The sequence below is a fragment of the Coffea arabica genome, chromosome 1c, assembly GCF_036785885.1.
Source record: "Coffea arabica cultivar ET-39 chromosome 1c, Coffea Arabica ET-39 HiFi, whole genome shotgun sequence".
NCBI lineage: Eukaryota > Viridiplantae > Streptophyta > Magnoliopsida > Gentianales > Rubiaceae > Coffea > Coffea arabica.
Genome location: NC_092310.1, coordinates 57,813,462 through 57,838,997, shown reverse-complemented (window position 1 = coordinate 57,838,997; position 25,536 = coordinate 57,813,462). Strand labels below are relative to the sequence as shown.

General features: G+C 38.2%; 4 protein-coding genes across 13 annotated transcripts; 2 read left to right on the top strand and 2 right to left on the bottom strand.

The window, feature by feature from the left end:
• Positions 1-2,055: 2,055 nt before the first annotated feature.
• LOC113714555 (mitochondrial import receptor subunit TOM9-2) lies at positions 2,056-2,796 on the bottom strand. The gene has a single exon (XM_027238463.2). The coding sequence runs from the start codon at positions 2,630-2,632 to the stop codon at positions 2,300-2,302; it is 333 nt and encodes a 110-aa protein (XP_027094264.1). The 5' UTR covers positions 2,633-2,796; the 3' UTR covers positions 2,056-2,299.
• A 1,575-nt stretch (positions 2,797-4,371) lies between these two features.
• LOC140004231 (pre-mRNA-processing factor 39-1-like) lies at positions 4,372-15,377 on the top strand. 8 transcript variants are annotated; one of them, XM_072081923.1, is made up of 15 exons: positions 4,372-4,568; positions 6,135-6,457; positions 6,533-6,628; positions 7,150-7,253; positions 7,758-7,987; positions 8,583-8,750; positions 9,709-10,072; positions 10,572-10,715; positions 11,324-11,476; positions 11,569-11,685; positions 12,163-12,243; positions 12,413-12,562; positions 13,001-13,294; positions 13,441-13,554; positions 14,887-15,377. In XM_072081923.1, exons 2-15 carry the CDS (start codon positions 6,169-6,171, stop codon positions 14,992-14,994), a joined length of 2,412 nt encoding a protein of 803 aa, XP_071938024.1. In that variant the 5' UTR covers positions 4,372-4,568; positions 6,135-6,168; the 3' UTR covers positions 14,995-15,377. The 8 variants fall into 8 exon arrangements, with proteins under 8 accessions (XP_071938024.1, XP_071938014.1, XP_071938009.1 ...); XM_072081936.1 differs by having other exon boundaries at positions 4,373-4,568; positions 6,135-6,397; XM_072081930.1 differs by having other exon boundaries at positions 4,373-4,568; positions 6,135-6,418.
• A 1,144-nt stretch (positions 15,378-16,521) lies between these two features.
• Positions 16,522-22,701, top strand: LOC113714530 (nuclear transport factor 2). Its single transcript, XM_027238425.2, has 9 exons — positions 16,522-16,974; positions 17,141-17,275; positions 18,070-18,415; positions 18,889-19,157; positions 19,825-19,984; positions 20,752-20,873; positions 20,953-21,018; positions 21,287-21,368; positions 22,253-22,701. Exons 1-9 carry the CDS (start codon positions 16,948-16,950, stop codon positions 22,360-22,362), a joined length of 1,317 nt encoding a protein of 438 aa, XP_027094226.1. The 5' UTR covers positions 16,522-16,947; the 3' UTR covers positions 22,363-22,701.
• A 416-nt stretch (positions 22,702-23,117) lies between these two features.
• On the bottom strand, positions 23,118-25,534 carry LOC140004230 (uncharacterized). 3 transcript variants are annotated; one of them, XM_072081965.1, is made up of 5 exons: positions 25,275-25,534; positions 24,980-25,106; positions 23,863-24,710; positions 23,534-23,706; positions 23,118-23,428 (listed from the first exon to the last, which is right to left on the bottom strand). In XM_072081965.1, exons 3-5 carry the CDS (start codon positions 24,646-24,648, stop codon positions 23,302-23,304), a joined length of 1,086 nt encoding a protein of 361 aa, XP_071938066.1. In that variant the 5' UTR covers positions 24,649-24,710; positions 24,980-25,106; positions 25,275-25,534; the 3' UTR covers positions 23,118-23,301. The 3 variants fall into 3 exon arrangements, with proteins under 3 accessions (XP_071938066.1, XP_071938075.1, XP_027094243.1); XM_072081974.1 differs by having other exon boundaries at positions 23,863-24,667; positions 25,275-25,533; XM_027238442.2 differs by lacking the exons at positions 24,980-25,106; positions 25,275-25,534 and having other exon boundaries at positions 23,863-24,973.
• Positions 25,535-25,536: the final 2 nt, after the last annotated feature.

The window sequence follows — 25,536 nt, the reverse complement described above, 5'->3', positions numbered from 1 at the left end:
CACACACACACATGGGACAAAGCTCTCTGCTCATCTCCTCATCACTTGCTTTTAGATGTTTTCTTTTCTTTTTCTCTGCTTTGTTATAACTTTTCTAAAGCGGCAACCTAAAAAGTCCTAAAGTATATCAAAACTTGAAAAAGAAGAGAAGCAGTGACCGCGGGTAAGTGGAAACTGCTTTGCCGATGGGCCTGAGAATGAGGTAGCCATAGGGGCTCCACTGTCGCTCCAAGCGGACGCTCAACAGATGGTTTTTATGCGTTTCATGCCCTTTCAGAACCAATCAATCATTCGCAGAGGACAAACATTAAATCCTAACTGGAACCTAATTTGGTATTATTTCAAGCTCTCAAAAAGTTAATCGACCCTAAGAGACGTGTAGATATCCTCTCTTTCTTTCAGCACTGGCTGGCCTAAGGGAGGTCCAGACTCCAGACCAGTACCTTTTTATTTTCTTTTTAACCGGTAACGAATCACAATCTTCCCATTCTGATAAACAGAAAAGTCGCCCAGCACCTAATCTTTCTCGCCTTTTACTCCTCTTCTGCAGTCCAAACTTGCAGCAGCAGGTAAACCATCACCAACCAGCCACAGGCAAAACAGCAGTTTTAACCGGGTAACCTAGAAGTCTAGACGGCTAAAGAAATATATTCTGCTCTGATGCTCCCTGCGGGAATTATCTAGCACTGTTTCAACAGATAGTAGCTGCAGAAGGAAGGAGCCAGGGGATATTTGGTTTCAACCCAGAAAATAGACATGGCTTGTCCAAAATGGCAGCTGCAAAATGTGTAAGCTAAAAACAGCTGATGCCCAAATCAATCAGAGTTTTGTACTGTACTACGTTTATTTGAAACTTTTCAGACCGTCAACCTTAAGAAACCTATTGGTGCTCGTCGATTCCAATACAGAGGATGGTGTCCTCTTTTACGTTTGATTGTTGTTTCAGCTACAAAATACTCAGGTGAGGGGCAAACCACTTTGTCTACCCCATGGCAGATACAGGTACACGACAACCTGGGAATGGATGCTAAAAGGAAGGATCATATAGGCCAGGAATCATACCGTGACGCTTTGAGCAACAATCTAGTGAAGATTTCTTGCACATAGCACAGCAAAAGCAATGGTTTAACCAACAAGAATACAACACCATAGAAAAATGATAGATAACTGGTTTTGTCCTTGTAGCCAAAGAAAGGTAACAGTTTGCTGGACCAGCGTTACGCAATAATCCTGAGGTTATTGCCCAAGAGAAACAAAATATTTATGTTTGACGGACAAACTCCGGCACATCAGGAACTAAAACCAAAAGCTAACTCATCATCTCAACCAACAATCGGACTCCTTAGTAAGGGTGTAAATGATTCCAGCTTACACATGAGTACCTTGATGCTGGTTCTTTGAGAACAAACAGCTAGAGTAACAAAACAAGTCAAGGGTGAGTTCAAAAGTAAGTTGTCAGTCCGTACCAAAAATTTCCTGGGATGTAACTTGTCTCTGATTAGTAATCACTCTCTCCCCTACCAACAAAGCTTAAGATTAGAGATAACCCACTCAGAACAAGTTGATAAGCTACTTCATGGAACCAATGATGGGTACGCGCTTACCTTTAGGCACCTTTTTCTTAGTTTATTTGCAAAAATTTTAAATCTGCTCTAACTGAACAAAATGTATGGAATGTAAGTATTACAAATGTTGGAACTCTCTCCACATTTCGAATCTTAGAAGTTACTTCTTTACCATTGATTTGGAAGTTCATTAAAAACCAACAAGATAGTAAGAAAGATTACTACCCAAGTACCCGTCTTCCGAGAACCTTAAATAATGAAAGATGATAAATTGTTCAAGACATGGTCCCAGAGACTCCCAGTGCATCTATTCCTTCAAATGAGCTTAACGCTAATTCAAAGTTGCCAATCTTCAACTAAAAACCCACGAGTAATCACTCGATTTATGTAGCAGCAAACATGCTTACAAGCAAATATTGCAGGCATAGCAAACATTTCAAAAAACGACGAGTATATGTTAAAGCCGAATTTGAAGCAGGCAACTACTTCGTTTTGGAACCAACTCAACAGTAACTTTTTTTTCAATCCACAACAAACTGAAGGAACCCTAATTAAATTTTTAAAAAAAATCCAAATTCACGCATAGAAATACAAAGCCACGATTCTGGAATGGTTAAAACCGTCAAAAAGTTTTATTTTTTTTCTTGTTTGTTATATATAGAGAGAAAAAAAAAGGGGAAACAAAATAATTGGCCATCGAATAATAGTGAACTTAGCTAGCTATTCGATATCGCTTATTTTTGGGGTCCAGATGCGGAGGGAGAGGAACCAAGCAAGCTGGCATGCTGAAGTTCGAGTTCGGAGAGCTGCTGGTCGCGGTCCATCTCAATGATGAGAGGAACGATGAGGACCAAAAAAGTAGTCCCGGCAATCCACGCGGCCTTTCCAGTACTCTTGAGAAGCTTCTTAGTAACGAAGGCTGCATCGGAGGCAACGCGCTTGCCTTGATAAACCACCGGAGACTGGGAGAACGATGACGCCATTCGAGATATTACACCTCCGCCGCTCTTGCTGCTGGATCCTCTATCCGGCAGAGAAACACCTCCACTAATTCTGGCCGACGACATTGAATTGTTTTTTGAATTTTAATTAAGGAACTCAGATGGGAGGAGTAAGATTGGGGAAGGACTAAGGAGGCTGCGCGATTTAAGTAGGATAGGACCTTGCGAGGCGTTAGGTGGCGAACGAGGGTGTCGTGGCTCGTGGGGTTTTACATTTTAGGGTACTCTTTTATTGTAGAAGTACCACAGTAAGGATTAATTAGAGTTCCGCCCCCAAAAACTATTGCCCAGGTTCATTCCGGTCGATAATTCGATGTTCTTGTTGTCCTTCTTATTTCTTCGCATTCTTGGCTCTTTCTTTGTGACAGCAAAATATCCATTTCCTCGCAGTAATAATTGTTTGGGGTGACAACAAAACCAACTGCAACTTCAAAGATAACCTCATCTCAAGTCGATTTCGAACATTAACTCGAGTTGTTTGAAACCCTTTTGGATTCGATTTCAAATTTTTACGTATTTAGCTCGAGAGCTCATAAGCTTTTTGAGCTTTTCATATGTTCGTATTCTTTTATAATGGTGGAATTACCTAAATGTTTTAAGAATCAATTCTTATTTGAGCAATTGAGCTCACTTTGTTTTTTCGAGTGAGTTCAAATTCTTTAAAACTTAATTGAGCGGATCTCGTGTATTTGAATATGATATTTGTTGAGTTGAAGTTCTAGTATAGATTAATGTCCTTTGAGTTCAAACTTGAAACTACTATTGAAATTGATTGATTGTCACCGCTAATTATAATAATTAACTATCTTTTTCATGTAAAACAAATTAAGATAAGAAAAGTATTTTGGGTGCAATAGAAAGGATTACCATTTTTGTCATTATCTTTGAATTATTAGCTAAGATACCACAAGCATAGGGCTAAATGGAACAAATCACAACATCAATATATATATATATATATATATTAGAGTTCTTTTGGCTATATACATCCTTCACATATTTTTTATATTTAGGTCCCGTTTGATAAGTGAGTTTGTTAAAAACTGTATTGTAGTTTACTATAGAAGTTTTTTAAAAAAATTTTGAAGTGTGTAAATTTTTGAATATTTTGAAATGTGTAATTTAAAAACTTTTAGAAATTTTTTAAGGTTACTATAACTAAAGTTTTTAAAAAACTTGTAGCAGACAAACTTGGCAAAAAACTTGCCTGCCAAACAGGGCCTTAGTTTGCAATGAAGCTATACCAAACAATAACTAAAACACAAATTGTCAATGCAATTCAGATGTGGCTGCGCAAGAGGAGAACTGCGTGAACTTCAAAAAATATCGCGCAGAAGCTAATTAATTAGTGGGTAATTATAGAGAAAAATTTGATTGGATAGTGAATTTAACATATATGTTTTTTGCTCATTTTACATTTTTGCAAAAGGTAATTAGAGAGTGATTATAGGGAAAAACCATAATCAACTAAAACTACTTTTGGATTAATTCTATAATTTAGCCTTTTTATTTGCAATAAATAAAATACAAATGCAAAAGCAAATAAGAATATTTAAAAAAAAAGATCATTCAAGACTAAAATATAAAACCAGGTGAAATAATAGGGCAACACTAGCCCCATAATCATCATCTAAATATATGTGTGTGTTGTGCTTTTTGGGCCTTTGGCGGGTCGACAATCAAGATCCAACCCGATGTAAGTGATGACGGGGTACATCCGAAGGGCCCGGATTTTATTACTCCCACGCAACTTGCATCCAGTCTACAAGAAACAGCCGAAGCAGCTTGCGCTGGATTGCGGCATGGCCCAATGACGATATAAACCGCAACTTCGTTGCCCTATATCTCCAAGACTCAACTCAATTTTCCCCCCTTCTCTTCATTTCCATTAGTTTGCAGTAGAATAGATACCTCAACGACAAAACTCAAAAACCTTTCGCACGCAATTCTCCCAAGGCTCTCGAAACTTCATCGGTAGTTTATCGCCATCACTCACTGGTAGGTAGGCAACGCTCTTACGTCCTGCTTTCAAATTATCTTAGTTTGAATTGAACAATTAAATCTGCGCCTGTTCATGGAGACAAATCCTTTCTCTTTTTTAAATGAAACTTCGTTCCCCCCCCTCCCCCCACCAACTTGTTTAGTTGATTAGTAATTGTTTTTCTGGATTTGTTTTCTTTGAGTTTCTTTCTTGCTCGTACAGGTTAATTTTGTTTGTTAGTATTAGATTCGTATTTGTGTTTAATTAAGCTAAACCCTAGGTGTTCCGCGTCCAGCAAGACTACGTATGCGTATACTTTTAGTTTGATTATTAAATTGTCTACTGGTGGTTTAATTATTGAGATTTATCTAGTACTGCACAGGGATATGTTATGACCGTGGAGAGGAAATGTGGGAGAGACATTGTGTTTTTTTCCATCATATTTTCACCGATTCTTCCCGCATATTATGTCTGTTTGCTTTCGTTCAACTTTTTTTTAAGCTGCTTTTGCTTTTCTGGGGAGAGATGAAAAGAAGGGTGTTCGCTAATGTCAAATCCAGAGCCATACTTCAGTCCTTATTATCCAAGACTCGTGTTAAATTGAGCTTGAAGTAGTTGGTATCTTTCTATATAATAATCAGTAGCTTGAGTTCAAATAAATGTACAAACCCCGGTTCATGGACGCATGAATGTATAAACGGATGGAACCAGGAAAATTGCAGAAGAAGAGAGGAAGAAGAGAAGAGTCGAGTGAGGAAGGGAGAGGATATTTGGTGGCATTGAAGGCGGTAATTTTCGTGAGTGCAAGAAGATTTGATCCATTAATTTAAATTTAGGACATCATGGTATTTTAGCATTCCCTGTTGTATGACAAATTTTATCAAGAAATTATGTCCCATAGGAGTCAAATAGAAAGGAGTAAATGTGATCCTTGAAACGGCCATGCTTTTTAAATTCCTTGTGCTTGATCTTTGGTGCAGAAAGGTGTTCCTTTGTTGAAGTCCTTTGCGTTGAAAGTTATGTGGTGTTTTTGGTCTTATCTGTGAATGAACTGTGTGCTTGTGATCTATTGCTGCATGTCATCGCTTCTGATGATAAACTGAAAAATTGCCTTTTTATTTCTTTTCTTTGATGTACCTCCAATGAGGCGGGACATTCAGAAAAAGATGCTTGAAGCAAGTTTTCTTCATTCCTAATGTCAGGAATAATGAAACATAGGTTTTTACAACAACTTAATTGGACTTGTATGTGTATACTGAAAACGCTGGATACTTGTAAGAAGTCTGTGCTCTTTTGCTGGTTAAAACAAGCTGGCTTTTCTGAACTCTTTAACTCAATAAACCTGCAAACTCTAGTGTTAGTGTGCATGTGCATGTGCATCTGTGTTAGTTCAGCCTCTAATTTAAAGATTTTTTTTAATAAAAAAGGTTGCTTAACAGGATTGGCTAGAAGGACAACCTTGTTCTTCTTTTGTAGGTTTGCTAGTTATGACTTTTTCATTTTGCAATGTCAACATATCGCTTGAAGTGTTATTTTGACCTGTTTTATTTTTCTTTCTCTGAAATATATTTTTTGTTCATATTTTAGTCTGTTTCCAAGGGGGTACAAGTTCTTTCCTATTATGGCTGACAGTGAAGCTGTTGTAGCTCAAACATCTTCTGCGACAGCCTTCACAGCAGCTGGTTATCCTCCTGTCTACAATGATACCAACTCAGATGCTTCTGGTGCCGCTGCCACAAAGAATGTCGAGGATTTAACTGCCACTGGTGCAACAACTACTATGGAAGATTCAAATATTTCTTTTGGTGCCACAGAATTAACCAATTATATTGCTGATGGCTCTGATTTAGGTGCTTCCCATCACGTAGCTGGTACTAATTCCAGTTTAGAAGCTAGCGATAAACTCTCAGGTCCCACAAGTGCAACTGATTCATTTCAACCTTCTCTTCCTGATCCTTCTAAAAATGGCAATATTGTTAATGAAGTGGGAAATAGTACATCAACTGGTGTTGCTGAGAATGGGATTATTTCAGATGATACTCATGGATCTAATGTCGTACATGAGTTGTTTGATGGTTCGGGTATGTTACTATGCACAAGATGAACTGGTTTATGTCAGTGTCTGACTATGTCTTTTTTTTTGCAATAAAAAAAAAACAGTTTGTATGGATCTTCACTTTGGTAGGATGGTAGACTTGTAGATTGACAACCTAATCTTCATAGTCTATATGGACAATAGGCTGGCTATAAGTTTCTTATTGTACTCACATATCTTTCCCTGTGTATTATGTTTTCGGTTTGGATGTAAAGTACAATAGAGTGTTTCATCGAATATGGATCCTTTTTGACAGTAGTTGCTAAGCACTGCTCTTTTATTTGTTGTTGGTACTCTTTATATTGCATAGGCCTCAAATGTAAATTGTTATAATCACTTTTTCTTAGTTGAATATGTAGTCATGTCATCATGCAAAACTACTTGTTCAACAACTGGTATTGATTCTTTTTATCTACAGTGTTCTGTTATTTTTGTCGTAGTTTTGGTTGCACTAGCTGGTTCATGTGTTTTGTCTTCTTGACTTTCTCCTTTGAATTTTTTTTGCAGCATTATCTGATGAGGAAGAACGTCTATGGAGCATTGTTAGAGCTAATTCTTTAGATTTTAATGCATGGATTGCTCTTATAGAGGAAACAGAGAAAATGTCTGAGGTATTTCCTTTGGTGAATGCGTTTTGGATGGAACGTTCTTTCTATTGGCAATATTAGCTTCTGATATACTATATTTTGAATACAAATTGCAAAATTTTATGCTTAGATTGCTGATTGTCCTTTGGAGAACTACTTATTACCTTTTTTAGGGGTCATAGCTTTACTTATATATCGGTTTCCCATTCTGACTGGATCTTGAGTCTTAAGTGAGGTAATGGAAAAGGAATAGGTTCCTGATTCTGCACTAAATTGGGTTTATTATAAAGGAAGAGGTTTGTCCGTGATTACAGTCTAGTAAATCCTGCTATCATCAATACACAACAAAGGCTCTCCAACAGATTTTCTGTAAAATAAGAGTACATTATTAAGACAAGCATGTTTAGGGGTACCTGTCATCATTGAAAGAGTGCCTTAGTTTTTATCTTCCATATCTGTTGCTGCCTGGATGGCGTGGGGTGGTATTCTCTACTGAATCTGATATTTGCTTGGTTTTTCTGATTTCAGGGTAACATATTGAAGATCCGGAAAGTATATGATGCTTTTCTTGTGGAATTTCCTCTGTGTTATGGTTATTGGAAGAAATATGCAGATCATGAAGCACGCCTCGGCTCTATGGACAAAGTTGTGGAGGTCTATGAACGAGCTGTTCAAGGTGTAACATATTCTGTTGACATGTGGTTGCATTACTGCATATTTGCCATAAGCACGTATGGAGATCCTGAGACCATAAGAAGGTAATTGTCATTAATAGTTTCACTTATTTTAGTACCACTTCTGTTGTTGGAATGATCAGTATATTATCCATTGTCACATGGTACAAGTGATGGATTGTTGCTCTCTAACATGCTTTCAGCATTTCTGCAACAGCAATTATTCCCATCTATGGCGTAAGGTTTGTGGGGAATGCACTTCAGAGATATGGCTCTTCTGACGTGCAATCCCTTGATTTATTAGTCTTTTGTTAGCTTCTATTCTGTTCTTTGGCCTCATCTGCACCTCCTGTTTACTTCACCTTAGAGCTGTGTCGTAGTCCATGTATACTCCATGAATTTTTGCTGTTTTAACCTTGGCACTTGGGGTGCATGACTATACAAATTGTCGCTGAGGAGATCCATCCAGTAAGGCTAAGATGGCCTCTGTTACTGCTCCATTTGACGGACCTTGTATGATTTTTATGAGGAAGGTATTTGGAAGTGTCACGTGTTCTTTGAGTGAATTCTTGCTTCAGCCTTGATGTTAGTGCTATTCCAGTGCTTTTGTGGATATATGCAGCATGCCCTGGTTCAATTCCATATGCTCTAACAATACATTCTACTCATGATGTTGCAGACTCTTTGAGAGAGGATTAGCTTATGTTGGAACTGATTACCTCTCTTTTCCTCTGTGGGATAAATATATTGAGTACGAATACACACAACAGGACTGGTCCCGTGTTGCTTTGCTCTACACACGTGTACTGGAGAATCCAAATCAGCAGCTAGATCGCTACTTTGAAGGGTGATTTTACTTTCTCAAATGCCCTTTTTTGTGAATGTGCATGTCTATATACACACACACATCCATACCTATCTCACATTCAGTTGGTGATTTGGCTCTTGACATTATTTTCCATCTACTATAACTCCTAATTTATCTCAAAAACTCAAGTATTTATGTTGTATTGTGAAATATCCTTTTAAATCTTTTTTTTTTTGTTAATATTCATTCATGTTTGTCTTTTTGTTTTCCTCTCTTGAATGAGCTGAAAGTATTGTTAGATGTGAATGGATAATCTGAGAGTAATATGATAAGAGGAGTTAAAGAGAGATTGGTTGAAGGAGACACATCTTACTTGTTTAATTATTTGACCTGCATGCATAGAATGTCTACTTCTTGTTTGTCTGCTGAGATTGGGGAAAAAACGCTTCTATGTCACCTGGATTAATACATTTGGTCATGTAGCTCTTCCTTATTTATTTTTGGATACATTGTAGCAAATGTTTATTCTTTTAAATCCATTTGAGCTTCACAATTTGTTCTTTAAGAATTCTTCAGATTTTACAACATAATATTTTAATTGTCAACCCTGCGGATATGTCACATCCTCTGTTCCATATTTGTCATAGGTAGAGGAACAACTTTATAAACATTCCATAGCCAATCTGTCAACTTCATTGTCCTGCATAATGAAACATTTTGGCTTTGATTTCTTCATTGCATTGGACAATTTGTGTTTATGTTGCTTTTTTAGCAGTAAACACGTTTCAGAATCCAGCATGTATTTTTACATTTTGTGTTTGTTTTGGGAGTGGGTGAATTTCCAATGTGTCTGTTGATTCAGACTGTATGTGCAATAGATATCTCATTTAGAAACAATAATGTGTTGTACGGGTCCAAAATTCGTGGTTACCATCTTTTTTCTGAAGGGAAAGTTCCGATGTTTTATTTTATTCCTCGGGTGCCAATACATCTGCAGTTTCAAGGAGCTTGTTGCTAATCGGCCTCTCTCTGAGTTGCGGACTGGTGAGGAAGCTGCTGCTGCAGCTCTTGAAAATTCTGAAAATGGTGGTCAAGAAGTTGAGGGAGAAAATCTCCCTAATGCTGTGGAGCAGTCTTCTAAACCTGTAAGTGCGAGCTTAAAAGATGCTGAGGAGTTGGAGAAGTATATTGCCGTTAGGGAAGAGATGTATAAGAAAGCTAAAGAGTTCGATTCTAAGATCATTGGTTTTGAAACAGCTATCCGGAGGCCATACTTTCATGTGCGGCCCCTTAGCGGGGTAGAGCTTGAAAATTGGCATAATTATCTGCATTTTATTGAAGGAGTGGGTGACCTCAGTAAGGTACTTCAAGTTGGTGTATTTTAGATGAATTTGAGTTTTTGATTGGTTTGTAGCTTTAGTTGCCCTTGTTAAACATTGACTTACAGTTAAGAAATATCTGCCGCATCATATGCCTTATTGGCTAAACGTTGGATGAAGCATCTTTTAAAACGGGATATTGAACATGGGCTAAAGCATGGGCCTTCCATTTGCTTTCATTAAGGCTAAGTACTTCAAACCCTCATTTGTGAGTCGACATTCTGGGTTCATCATGTATTGTATGGTAAAATATCTGTTTTAAAGTTCCAATGTTATGCATGCAGGTGTGTTCTTATCTTCCTAACCATCTATCTATCAGGCAAGGATGGCCCCTTCTTTCATATTAGAGGGGCCTCCCTGTTCCAGAGAGGAGTACTCTTTTGCAATCTCATATTTTCTTTCCCTTTTTGCATATTGAGCTTTTTATATTCTAATTATGGATATAAGTTTGTTCATCCATGTGCAACTTTATGTGAGGCAGGTTGTGAAGCTATATGAAAGATGCTTGATAGCATGCGCTAATTATCCTGAGTATTGGATCCGATATGTTCGATGCATGGAAGCTAGTGGGAGCATGGATCTTGCTGAGAATGCTCTTGCACGTGCTACTCAAGTCTTTGTCAAGGTATAGGTTTCCATAGTTTTTTGTTTCAATTTTTTTGCAACTTGATTTGTGTTGGAACAATTTAATTGTAGGTTGACTCTGTGCTCATGGATGGTTGTTTCGTGGTTTTTTTTTGAATGCGCAATGTTGTTTTATCAACTCGATATAAAGCCCCCCCTCCCAAAACACACACAAGAGAAAAAATGTTTTAGCTATAAAGTTTATATTTTTGAGGTTCCTTTGTCCCCCACCCCCCCCAAACCCAAAGGCGTGCGCGCACTTATATGCATCTGTGTATGCAATTACTTGGAATGCAAAAATAAGCGGTAGTTCTACTTGTCATCTTTTTCTTTTCTCTGGCTTTCTGGTTCAATGTTCTATGTTATGAGTTTATCACATATGGTACGTGAGAAGAAGGTGTAGCTGTATGGATTGGAGATGTTATATAATTAAGCTAAGCAAGATATGCATCGTCTGTTTTTCTTTTCTAGTTGGAATGTGCTCCTTTGTGGAAAGAGTGATTGTCATATTAGTGCCTCAACTCAATTAGGTCTCACTTGCGGCTGCAAACTAGCTTTTTTTATGTTCATTATGCTAATTGGTCTGAATTATTACTTTTATATGAACAGAGGCAGCCAGAGATTCACCTTTTTGCAGCTCGTTTCAGAGAGCAGCACGCAGATGTTGCCGGAGCTCGATCTGCTTACCAACTTGTACATACTGAAATTTCACCAGGGCTTCTGGAGGCCATTATAAAGCATGCTAATATGGAACATCGATTTGTAAGTTTCTTGGATACTGTTGCTATTATCTTGCTGAAAATTATTGTACAAGTGTCTTTAAGATATATGCTGTTTCTTGGTCAATTTTGTAGGGAAATCTAGAGGATGCTTGTTCCTTGTATGAACAGGCCATTGCAATTGAGAAGGGAAAAGAGCATTCACAAACTTTACCATTTTTGTTTGCTCAATACTCTCGATTTCTGTTCCTGGTATACATCTTTTATTCCTTTTTCTTTTTTTCCCTTTTTTTTCCTTTTCCTTTTCAATTTGTCCTGCCTGTCATGGAGGATAATGGGTGTCTTTCTTATGTATTTTTTTTTTGGTAATTTGCATTAGGGAAAGATTTCTGAAACTTGGATGGAACTTTTAGTTATTCCTGAACATGTGAAGATCATTGGAATTTAATGATTTTTTTTCCCTCTACATACTAAAGCCAATGGATGATTTAATCCTGATTGAGCAACGCACTAGTGTGGGTACAACTTGTATTATGGGCTTGCAATGTTGAGTGTGCATTATTGGATGACTAACAAGCTGTAAATAAGAGAATAAAGGTTGTGTTTTGATATCCATGCCATAACCTTGCAATCCACCCTTCTCTAAAGAAGTCAGAGTCTTATATTTATTTCTTTTTCTGTAGTGTCTCTTACTGACATTGTGCACCGCCTTTTTGTTTTGGGCTGAAGGTTGCTGGTAAGGTGGAAAAAGCCAGGGACATTCTTGACCAAGCACTTGAGAATACTCTGTTGTCAAAACCACTTATTGAGGTTCTCTCTCTCTCTCTCTCTCTCTTCCCCCCCTCTCTCACACACACAGAGGTGCCTGTACACACGCAGAGAGACCTTTGCAACGGCTCTAGAATTTATGTACCCTCTCCACTTGCATTGATTTTTTCAGCTGTTGCTAACATGTTCTTTATTTTTGGTTATATTGCAGGCTTTAATTCACTTTGAATCTGTTCAGTCTCTTCCAAAACGAATGGATTACTTAGATTCCTTGGTTGATAAGTTTATAGTTCCAACTGCTGATAACCCAAATGTTGCAAGTATTACTGAGAGAGAGGAGTTATCTAGCATCTTCCTGGAGGTAGTTGTCTATAGGCTTTTGTTTATTGCATGATTTGTTGGAATTCTTCATCACAATTTCTAGATACTACTAGACGGTGGTGTTTTGACATATAATGTTAATTGATTTTATATGATGTCTAAAAAACCTAATACTTTACGATGACTGATTTATCTATATTAGGTATATGGACACTCGTTTTTGTAGCCCAACAAAAATATATTCCTATTACTTTGTTGACTTGTTAGACTTTTGCTTCAAATCCTGCCTTATGTTTGTAAATCGGTTGACTTTTTTCCTTGTATTATAGATGGCATGTTCACTTTTTTATTATGCTTCAAGACTAAAAGAAGTTTCTTGAACACTTGAGATCTTTTTTCTGCTCCTTGCAAATATTGTTATTTGTTTATGTTTTTGGTTGGCCTTTGTTGATTTTGTATGGTGACCAACTCTTTTCAGTTCTTGGATCTCTTTGGGGATGCGGAGTCTATAAAAAAGGCTGATGATCGCCATGCCAAGCTTTTCTTACCTCATGGGAGTTCACCAGAGTCAAAAAAGCGCCTCGCTGAGGATTATTTAATTTCGGATAAAACCAAGCTAGCGAAGTCTTCTCTTCCTTCATCTGCTCCATCAGTCATGGGTGCTTATCCCAATGCGCAAAACCAGTGGCCAGCAGGTTATGGTCTACCACAAGGTTGGCCACAGGTTGCACAAGGCCAAGCACAGCAGTGGACCCCTGGCTATGCCCAACAGGTAGCATGACCGCCACTGTAATAGTTCTTTTCAAGTCCACCCACATCAGTCCTAAATTTGAAGCAAATATTAAGGGTGACTAGTCAACTTATTGTTTTGGATTCTTCTTGTCAAATGCTCATTTAGCTTCCACGTATTTTATTCAGTCTGCATATAGTGCGTATGGTGCATATGGAACTGGCTATCCACAGCAACAGGTACCTGCTTCAGTGCCCCAGAATGCTGCTTACGGTGCTTATCCCCCCACATATCCTACTCAGGTAACAAAATGCATTTACGAGCCAAGTGTTTTGTGGCAAACTTATTACTGTAGATTAATCATTCTTCCCAAGATTGAATACCTTGTTTATCACGTCTGCTTTTGGGATTTTTAGATTGGTAGCTGTATGATAGTTCCTGTTACATTTTTGTTGTTCTATATTGGTTGGAAATTATTTTCATTGATCTTGAATAGCTGAATCTTTTGTGTCAAGGCACTAGCATGTTAAGAGCTTTTCATTAGTTGCATTTTGCACAATTTGGACAGTTGGACTATTGAAGAAAACAAGACACAAGTGTTGTTTAGAGAATGATAAATAGAAACATGAATTCTAGGTGATGATAAAATAATAACTTGTACATTTTGACTATAGGCCAAATGGATCTGCTGAAACTAACAAATATGAATCTCTCTTTTTTTTTTTTTGGCTGTGAGAGGTAGGTTAAATGGCCAGTTATATGATATTGTTGGGGTGGGAATGGAGGCTAGTGTTGGTTCTCAAACTATGGGAAGCTTCTATCCAAAAATCAATTGAATATCTTTCGGTTTAGGAAGGTTTATGATACACTTTTCATTTTGAGTTAGGAGATTTTTCTATTGCTTTTAGAAAAAGATTTGGAATGATTTATGCTTCTAGTCGTTAATAATTTAGCAAGAAGATAATCTTGGTCCTTAGTATCCTTTTACTTTTTTCGATTTAAATTTTCTTTTTTTTTCCCCTTTATCAATTAGTTCTCTTTGTTGTGTGTTTGGACAGGAAAGACAGGAAAACTTAGGTCCTATGTGATAACTCAATTCAGAACTTAAACTTAATGAATTTTGATCTTAACATATTCAGACGTGTTTGATAATAAAAAAATTGGGCATTTGAATTAATTAAGTGACACTGAATTTTTTAGACAAAACTTGCTTCAAAAATTAAGTGATAAGCTATTCACTTATTATTGAATATGATACATACTCAAATATATTAGATTTAATACTTAACAATTAAATAACTTAATGGATTCGGACTTCAGATTTCAGATTTCAATTTTCAGACTTCAATTTTATCAAATACACCCTTGATCTGATTAGTGACCTTGACAAGGATTTCAGTCTACATTTTAGGCTCTTGCTTTATATGCTATATATTGTTTTGAGAACGATATCTATCTGTAAAAGTACATCAATCCTTTTGAAAACTACATGTACATCTTTATGTACATAATTTTTCATCCAAGTTCGTATGAAGTATTTGAGATTTGGATATTTTGGCTAGGTCCATGAGGAAATATGACGTTATTTTCGTTGGTAGGTTGATGCTTTATTTGTCTGTTTTTAATCCTTACAGGCATTTGGTCAGCAAAGCTATGCACAGCCAGCTACAGCAGCGACCTTGACTCCAGCACCGCAATCTAGTGCTGTCCCTCCCACAGCTTATTATGGCAGTTATTATTGAACCTGGAAAGCATCCTCGATCAATTTTGTTGGCTGTAGTTCACCAGTTCCGGTTCTTGGCCGTGTAATTGAGCAAGCCATGAGTACTTTTTTCTGCATGCTTTTGGCAACGTTGACTAGGTTCTGGGTGGGATAGTTTGTGCAGTACTCTTGTCTCTCTTCACTTGGAACTAATCGGTATGGATGTGCAATTTGTATTGTAGTCCTCGCACCTTTTCTCTATCTATGTAGGCTAGTTATAGATTGAGCTCCTTGGTAGGCTGTTAGTAGTTACATCATGTGCTTGAGCAATGAAAGCTTTGTAGTTTGAATTCAGTGAGGTCGTCTTGCTTGAATAGAGTCTTGTGAAGGTGTTTGATTGATAGAAAGAGGAACGGTTTCGTATGGATCTGAAGCTTCAAACTTGGATTTCTAAAGCCTTCTAGAACAAACCCAAAAAAAATGGAATGACCTCGACGGGGTTAATGAAGGAAGGAGAATGAATGCGTTTAATAACATTACGACTGATTGGAGAGCGATGGATAATGAGCATAACCCAAAGGTAATCATGTTTGGTGGCAGTTGGTTCCTATTTCTACAGAATGACCTTTTTTATGAAAATTTTTTAACGCCGTTCACGTTTTGATTTTGCTAAAACACAGGCGTTTTCTTGTTTGCTTGTGAATTTATAACCTGTTATACCAAGTGATTGGTGAAAAAGAAAAACAAAAGGTTGGTCAAAGAGAGGGACGGGGGAATTTTACGATTCGTGAATTTCATGATACAGAGGGTCATTTGCGTGGAGTATGTTCAAGTCCAGCGTTTGCATTGTCGTTTCCAATTCCATTGAACATGGAACATGACGGTAGATTGAAAATCATATTGTATAGATGGCGTAGGACAAGTCCCATATGTACCATATCGATATGCAGGTTGAGGGAGGAAAACTGGAATTGGCTCTACTTTTGCAGCAAATTCTCAGTAAAGCAGAGCATATTCCTACTTGCAAGTTGCAATCAAAATGTAAAGAGCACGGGCTGCGGTTGAAGATGACTACTAGTAGTAGTATATATAGTCGGCAGAGTTTGGAAAATTACACATTTCCCTTCTCGAGAGAGAGAGAGAGGGAATATTTTACTAGCATGAATCACAACAGATTGGAGGGAACGGCGAGTTTAAAAGCAGAAGTAATTTTCACAACGAAGAAGAGGAATAGAACAACGGCGAAACTCAAAAGCTGATTTGATGCTCCCAGTCCCTTCCCTGCAGCAGCTTTTTTATTTATTTATTTATTTAATTTTTTATCATCATCACTAGATGCAAGGGTGACGTCATACGGAATCCAAAGAATTTGTTCTGCTTGGCCAAAAGCCCAAAGCCCGCACTCTGTCGCTGACAGCCGAACTTCTGGTACGTACTTGCTAGGCATTATCACTTCACTCCGGATCGCTCGCTCATCCACAGCACCCAGAATGAACCCTTAACAGTAAAATAATAAAGAAAAGAAAAGGATTCTACTATAAGTACTACACATGATATGAGCAGTAGGAGTAGTTTTAATGGCCAGATAGGATAAAATCAGAAAAGGAATTCCACCATTCCAAGTAAAACTTTAGATAGAGAAGTAGGAAAAAGAAACGGGAAAAAAGGAGCTCTGTACTGACTACAACTACTATTACTTATGGTTATTCCGACAATCCCTCTCTCACCTTGTTTTCTCTCTCCGTATTTATTAAAATAAAACAAACCAAAAACAAAAAGAAAACTTAAAAGCCAGATACGATACGACTATTTATATAGACGTACGTGTCCATATCTTCTATATCTATCTGTATTTATCTATACGAAGGTAGTGAGAGCGTATTCTTTAGCTCTGGTCTTTTTGAACCCTAGGATTTTGGTGATCTAGCTAGGGTTTAAAGGTTTTTTGCGGATTCGTTGAGGCTCTGGAGAAGCGCAGGGGAGCGACTCAATAATGGCCGCTTCTGTCAGTGCAACTCAGGTCCTTTCCATCGATTTTGATTCGTTTCATCTCGATTTATACTTTTCTGTCTCTCTTTTTCTTTTTTGTTTTTATTCGCCCCCTCCCCCCCCTCTCAAGGAAAAGATAAGTTTTGAGTGATGATTTAAATATATATATTTTTTAATTCTCGATTCGCCGAATGCAGGTTGGTTCTTATTTCGTGCAACAGTACTATCAGATTCTTCAACAGCAACCGGATTACACTCATCAGTTTTACAACGATTCCAGCACCGTCGTAAGAGTCGATGGTGAGACCACTGAATCGGCTTCAGCACTGCTGGTACCTTTCTTTTTGTTTTTTTTTTGTGATTATCAAGTCTCTATTTTTGTTTTGTTTTTATCCAATCGTATTTTAGCAATTTCGTTTTCTGATCTGAGCTTCTGAAGTTTTGTTTCTAAAAAAAAAAATCACTAAAAGAGGACGTGTTGGTATTTGATTCGGTTAAACTTCGATCTTAAATGCTTTCCGTTTTCTGAACTGAATTTAGTTCAAACTTTTAAATGGCTCTTGCGGCCGAACGTACTCGTATCACTAATGAGATTGGTCAGCGGGGTATACTCTACAGCGTTTTGTCTATATATATATTGGTCCTAAACGAAGTTTTACTGCTTACGTTTTCATTTTCTGCTGCTTCTTTTTTGGGATATGATTCTTAGCTAATTTTTTTTACAGCAATAGTTATATGAAATCGGTTCTTTCTTAACTGGCCTAGCTTGTTTGGGAAAATGATGTTGCAACCTTGCAATTATAGGGAATTTAAATGTTTCTCTTCCTTTAAATAAGAACGTATGAAGATTACTGCATTGCATGGTATTCGTCTTAATTTGTTGGAGAAAAGGCTGCTAGGAGATATGGTTCATGAGTAAGCTTTGGTGGATAATCAACAGGATTTGTCTAAGAGTGGGTTGGTGAATAACTGTGTACTAGAGTATGAAATTTTGCTAATTGAATATTTTTCCTAGTGGTCAATGTTTACGCATGGTCAACATCACTTCAAACAACATTGTTGTACTCTTTTTCAGTTATGATGCTCCTGGGATGCTTTATTAGACTTCTTTTATTGTGTTTTGCAGCAAATTCATGCACTCATCACCTCACTGAATTTTACTGCAATTGAAATCAAGACAATTAATTCTCTTGAATCTTGGAGTGGAGGTGTTGTTGTGGTAGTTTCTGGTTCTGTAAAGTCCAAGGATTTCAGTGGCTGGAGGAAGTTTTTGCAGACATTTTTTCTTGCCCCCCAGGAGAAAGGCTATTTTGTTTTGAACGACATCTTTCACTTTGTCAATGAGGAGGTGATTAATCAAGCTCCTGCATTGGGTGTATCAGAGGTGATCCACCAAACACCAGCCCCTGTAGCTGTTGAAACCGAATCTGATTCTCAACCAGCGAGTTCTGTACCTCTTCAGGAGCCACCGGGTATTATTAACTGATCTTACAATTTTGTTCGGTGTCGCTGAAGTAGCCATTAAATGGTAGAAAAGAATAATCTAGCTTCTCTTTGCTGAACTTGCTTCATGCTTGCCAAAAATAAAGCAGATAAACCATTTTTTTCAAGTAGAGGACTTTTAAGTTTCATCGTTTCTTCAGAGCACCTTTTGTTCGTCCAAGGATTATGCTAACATGTACATTTTGGAATTTCCTTTGTAGTTTTTATATTGGATTTGAATTAGTGGTCCTTCAGTCTCAATTATGTGGCAGTACTACACCCATATTTGCATAAGTGGCCATAATTCTTGGTTCATGGAAGGAAAAATTTTTTAAATATATGTGGTCTCTCATCAAGTGTATTCTTCCTAGATGATCTGGCTTTTTGGAAAGTTGTAGAACAAGTGTCTGTATGGGTAGTGTAAAATCATCTGGTCCTGTCTGACTAGTTTTCAACCTTGTAGTCTCTGACTATACCTTAGACGCGGAGGCTGGGGAGTATGGGAACTCAGTTCATATAGAAGGAGATGATGCAGTTGAAGATTATAGTTATCGAGAGCAGGAGCAGGAGCAGGAGCAGGAGCAAAATGCTGGGGCAGAAACTGTGGATGAAGGGACTTCTTTAGAGGAGTCATCTGGTTTTATGCAAAATGAAGAAGACACCGCACAAGAACCTCTTCCTGCGGTGGAGGAACCTGTTGGGGAGCTTCCAAAAGTTTCTTATGCTTCTATAGTATGCACCTATTCCATGACCTTTGCATGGGAATCATTACAAGCACTGCACTTCCCTGCTCTCCGTTTCTTCTATAATTTTTTTTTTTGGCATTATATTCACTATAACCTAGTAGAAGTTGACACTGCACTTCCCTGCTCTCCATTTCTTCTGTCATTTTTTTGGCATGATATTCACTATAACCTAGTAGAAGTTGAGTCTGCTTCTCATGGAAAAAAAATGAATTGTAAGATGAAAAAACTTAGACAAAGATTATGATAGTCGATGGGTTAGGTTTTCCAAAGGTACTAGTTTCATTGGGGGAGTTCACAAAAGGACAAGGATAATTTGATTAAGCATTTGTCCATGATCCTTATATCTGATTTTCAGATGATTCTCATATTGGCTTGTTAGAGGAAGTAGAAACTTTTATTGTTGAAACACCTGCTCTATGTCCTTGATCTAGAAAGTGGTTTCCCACATTTTTTTGTGCACTCTGTTCTCATGCTTGATTATGGTAGTGTACCATAATAGCAGCATACCTGTGCCATGTTGAGGGATTTATGTCCATAGATACTTCATCGAAGTCTTATTTTCTTTCTATTTCTAAAAGTTCAATATTTTTTGCTTTTGCTAATTATTATCACTTCCTTTCTTTTGTCATTTTTTATTGCTGGTAATCATAAAGTTGCGAGCTCCAAAGGGAAATCCAACATCAACAGTCACTGTTCAGCCATCTTTCAATAAGAAGGCATCACAGCCACCTTTGCTGCAGTCAAATGCTGCACTGTCAGTTGCACCTGATATCAGTGAGGATGTTGCAGAGGAAACTTTTTCACACAAAGAGGGTAATTTCTATTTCGTGTTTCTGCCCTTTTGGTGGTGTTAACATCTTCGCTAGCTGTACTACATTGGTAACCATCTTGAATTATTATTCTAGTTCATGCTCTCTTACTTGTGAAAGCAGTTCTTCAAGGTTTTTCTTTCATACTTGATTTTTCTTGTTTTTCCTGACCCCAAAAAAATACTGGTTACAAGATCTGTGATTTGATGTTATTGTTATGTATTAGAAAGCACTTGAATACTTTTAACACCCTATTTGATTGTTGTATCTTCCTTCTGCTGTCTCTTTCTGCTACGTTGATTCAGTAATTACTGTTCCCATTCTCATTCCTAGTGACTACTTTGACCAGGTACATAATTTCAGAGGAGGGCATTTAATTGTTGTGTCTTTTTCCAAAACACACCGACATTCTCCTTCTCCTTTTTGAAGAAGTTTCTTGAAACTTGACAATTTCATGAAGGGCATGTAGTAGAATGCATAGAATTGACGTTTTATGAAACTTGGCATTTGGTAGTGGATAACTTATGCAAATGCATGTAAAAGTAAAGGAAGTAATTGAAAAGAAACGGAAGGCATAGTATACTCATAATGGTCCATGTGTGCATACGTCGGAGTTAGGAGTTGTATCTAAAAAACCTTATCGCACTTAAGTGATTTCAATTATCTGTTGCAATTGGTTTCCCAACAGAATTTTAAAAGTGTGATTTCAATTATCTGATTTTGTAATGATTCCTTTCAAGTCTTCTTGATCTAAAAGTGCCTTTTGTTCAGGAGAATCAAAATCTATCTATGTGAGGAACTTGCCCTCTGGTGTTTCTAGTCTTGAAGTTATGGAAGAGTTCAAAAACTTTGGGAGAATCAAGCAGGATGGGGTTTTTGTAAACAATCGCAAGGTTGACTTTAATTTCTTTAATAATCTACTTTGTGCCTCAGTACTTAGCTTCCCAAATCTAAAATTGCTTGCGGTTGCAGGAAATTGGTGTTTGCTATGCCTTTGTTGAGTTTGAAGACGTCCAGAGTGCCCAAAATGCAGTGAAGGTTCATCTCTCTCTAGTTTTTTCAGTCCTATTATTTTGTCCTTTAAAATTTGCCAAGTAATTTCCAGGCCTCTGGAACTGTAAGTGCTACTTTTCTTCCCTGCTGCAGTAAGATTAAAAGATGTAGCTCCATTCTTTGTTATGTGTGGCAAGTTATTGGCTCTTTGATGTTCCTGTGGACAATATTCACTTCTATTACACTTATTCATTGTGCAAGTATTTGCCTTATCCATGTTTTAACTTTTCAGCACTCTTAATTTTCTGTTTAGGCTTCACCTATAAAATTGGCTGGACGACAAGTCTATGTTGAGCTAAGAAAACCAAGCATCGGCAGTACGACTCGTGGAGGGAGTATGTGTCTTTAACTATCTTTATTTTGAAAGCCAACCAAGAATTTGATCTAAGACCTGTTGTACAGATGTATTTGTATGTGGGATCGTTCTCTATCCTTTAACTCCTGCTTGCTTGTTGATTTTTTTGTTACACTTCTAAATCAAATGTCAAATTCTGGCCTTTGTTCAAAATGAAACTAACAATTGCTGGGATCCTTCCTGACCATGAACTCTTGGTTGAAATATTCCAGAATCAGTACTTGGGTTTTCATTTACTGGAATTCGTAGTAATGCAAGCATGATTTACTATGTGCTATAAATTTGTCTACGATCTATAGATTGTATGGGTTGTGAATAATTTTGGTAGCTTATCTGTGGAAAGGGGCAGAGTTGAGGCATTAAAGTGTGGCGCTTGTCCATCATGAAGTGCTACAGCCTCGCAGAATTACAAATCTTTGTTTGTGCCTGATTGAAATATTGTACTTGAAGCATGTTGATATACGTAGACTAACTTTGTATATTTGATAGTGCCATATTTATGGTGGATTATGTGAATCTTTGGTTTTGTAGTAGCAGCAATGGTGTGGTAGTCTGGTGGTTTTGGCCTTGAATCATATGCTATCAACCATTGTTGATTGTGTTCATTTGCTATTGGTGAAACTGCTGTTCTATGGTTGGTCATCAATTCAGTTGGTGAGAGCAAAAACACTAAAAAAGTTTGATGGTGGTCTGAGGCAAAATGGTTGTTAATACAAGCATTTCTGATTGGATCGTAGTAATTGGAATTGGCTTAGATTTTTTTTTTTTTTTTTTTTTTTTGGGGTAGCAACGTATGTGCCTTTAGTTTGCAATGCCATAAATTGTTTCCATTTGACGCATTAACACACTGTTACTTGTGCCCAGGAAGGGGACGTGGCAGAGGTGGTCGTCTTGGGGGACGATTTGGTAGGGGAAGCAACCTAGACAGCAATGATAGCAACAAAGGGAGAAGCAATGGTTTCCGCAGTTCTTGAAAACAGCAAGGGCTTGAGTTTGGCAAATTTGCTCCGCTAGTTTGGCGGATATGGTTCTTCATTTTACAAAACAAGATTTGTTTCCCACCATTATTCGTCAATTGTTTGAGTGATTTTCTATATAAATGCATGTGATGATGTATTTCATGTCATTGTTATCTGGCATTTATAGGTCCCCCCTCTTGGCAAATTTTGTCCTTGTAAATCTGGAGGGGCTGCTTTTTGGCCTTTATTGGTTGCAGTGCATCTTGAGTAAAAGCATATTTATCAAGCTATTCATACATGTAGGAAGTCCCAATAACTCTACTTTCCAATTCTATGTTAAACGGTTCTTGGTTGCGTTGTGGCTCCTTTTGTGCTTTTGTGATTTACTGCTCTGTTTTCCAATTCCATGTTAAATGGTTCTGGGTCGTGTTGTCTTTCTAATCTGAAGGTCAAAGTTTTCTTCAGATCAACGGCGTGGTATCTGCGTTGAGCCGTTGATAAAACAGCGTAGATCGGCATCTTTTTTCGGAACATGGGTAGTGGGCCATAGTTTTGACTACTGTAACTGTAAGAGAGACGAAAACCCCCCCCCAAAAAAAAAACTAAACTACAAGTAGTAATATGCTGAAGTCTTTGGCGTGACGAATATGGTGAGAACGTAGTCACATTAAATGTGTAAAAATCTGGCTCCAGTTTTGGAGGAGACATTCGGCATTTGAGGTATTCAATTCGAAGGCTGGGTCTGTGTTGCGTCTTCGAACTGATGGCAATTACGAATAATTAATTTCGTTTCATTATTATGAGACATTTTATCTAAATTTTCCTTGCGACAAGATTTACTTTGCAGAATGGAAACAGGTGATTTCTTTTTCTAATCCAATAGCCTCCTGTAATCAAGAAAAATTCCAATCGCCTAGCTATAGAATGATGCAGGAACCCGGATACATTATCCAACTAAGCGGTGATCTCCTCTTTGATCAGTGCCAGCATTGGCTGTGGTGTTTTCAACGATCGATCATCCTCCTCTTCAACTTCCTCATCAGTTTCCCATAGAAAGCTAGCGTAGGCAGCTTGAACATGGCTGGCGTACAGCAGTGCCCATGATTCAACGTCGTGTGTAATAATTAATAAAAGAAATTTTGAACAAAAGACAAGATTTGAGGATCCAAGAGAATTAGGTGCATACCTGTCCTGCGCTGCAGCTCGGACTGCTCGTTCGAAATAGTGTTTGGCTCTATCTTTATCCCGGTAGAGCTCCCATACCAGTTTAGCATAATTTGATAAAACTTCACCGTCTTCTGGGTCTGCCAAAATAGCTCGGCTGTAGTACTCCTCCGCACGTCGAGGATCTTTCTTTGTCTGCCAGAAGTACAAGTTTGGTTTCGATTTCATTGCATTATGCGTTCGACAGTACAAATCTCATCCATGTTACATGTATGATAACGTTATACGTAGATGAGAAAGTCAAATCAAGAAAGCTGATCGGAATTTAAATCGTTGCGGAAAGAGGCTTACTTGATGCAAGAACTGGGCGTAATTCCTCAGGCATAAAGGGTTGGAAGGATTTTCCTCCAACATTCTTTTATAATGCTCCTCCATGATAAGGCCATTGCTGTCACCACCACCATCCCCACCTAAGGCTACCGGCCTGTAATCCCGCCCTCCTCCTCCTCCACTAATATGTCCTCCAACATCAGCAAAATGAAAATCAGTAACCCCAAGCCCTCTTGCAAGATGCATCTCCTCTCCAACTCCAGCACTGTTCTTGTATGCGCTTGCATAGGTCCCGTCTCCTTTCAAGTTATAAGGATTCTCCTTTGCAACAGAATTATGAACCAAACCATTTTCCCCATGCAAACTTTCTTCTTCTTCTTCACTGTCTTGGTCTTCATTGCGATTTCTTGGATTTTGAAACGAGAAAGATGGGATTGCTTCCAAAATGGAGCAGTGGGGCGGCCTGCGTGAAAACTTCTTGGTTGGGATAGACAAGTTTAATCCATCGTCGCTGTCGGACGAGGCCCTGACCAATCCTTCCAAGTTTCCTTCTGACTGAGCTCTCCGAAATCCGCCAGTGTGGATGTTTCCGGAGATCGAGGGAGAGACGGGGGAGGAGTTGTATAGAGATTTGGTAAAATTTTGAGGCCCAGCAGCAGCATGGTAATGCTTGCAGCAGATCTTGCCATAGGGGTGGGGATTGGCGTTTGGCACTTCACAATTGGACTGGTTATTGTTGTTGGGAGTTTCTGACAAGGATGAGAGCAATGAACCGAGTACTGGTGTGGAAGAACTCCTCAGCAACATTTTCTCTTCTTTAATTTGTCTGAAATAATCAATAAGCTTGAATGCTTCTGCTCAGGTTTCCCCTGTTGATATGTTGTGGGTTGGCAAAGTTTAACTTTTTTAACAGTTGGTGGTATGTACATATGCATATCGTGACTCTGACTATAACAGAAGGCAATAATCAATGGCCAGATGAAGGAAAGATAAAAACGAGAATGACCAGGTTATGGGAAGTACTGCCACTGGGAGTGGTATTTACTCTCTTCTCGTGTCATGGCGCAAATGATCTAAATGGAAAAGAACTGCCAGTAAAATCTCTGAGCATAGAGGATGAATTGGGAAAGGAAAATACCTCTGTGAAATGATGCAAGAGAGCAGTTTCCGCTGCTTCTTGTCGGCTTACAAGTACGCTCAAGCGCGGCTCCGCCACCAGCAGGTTAATTAAACAAAACACTACTGAATCCCAAATCTGAAAATGCCTGAAAACAAAGATGGCCTATTTATTCAAGAGGGAGGGAGGGGGAAGGGAAGATGTCCGGAAGGTACAAAAAAGATATTTTATTTTTTGGCATGCGATTTAGTGCCTGTGTGGTCGATAATGAAGCAGCCTTAGCTGTTGTGAAAGAATATCTCATTTTGGATCTTACCTGAGTCTTGAACAGGGAAGTTCGTTCAGAAAACGAAAACCTCCTTCACGCGTTGGGGCATATGTTCCTCATGTACTGTTGCTATCTATATAAGCATGCTTCCTCTTCCTCCACCTCCACACACAAGGAGAAGGCAAGCACGTTGGAATTGGAATTGGCATTTTCCGGGAACCACAAAACTGTTGAATTGTCGTCGACGAGAGTGGAACTCTCTAAGGTTGTGGCTGGACCAGTCGGTCATGAGTCTGCCCTTTCCGGAGGC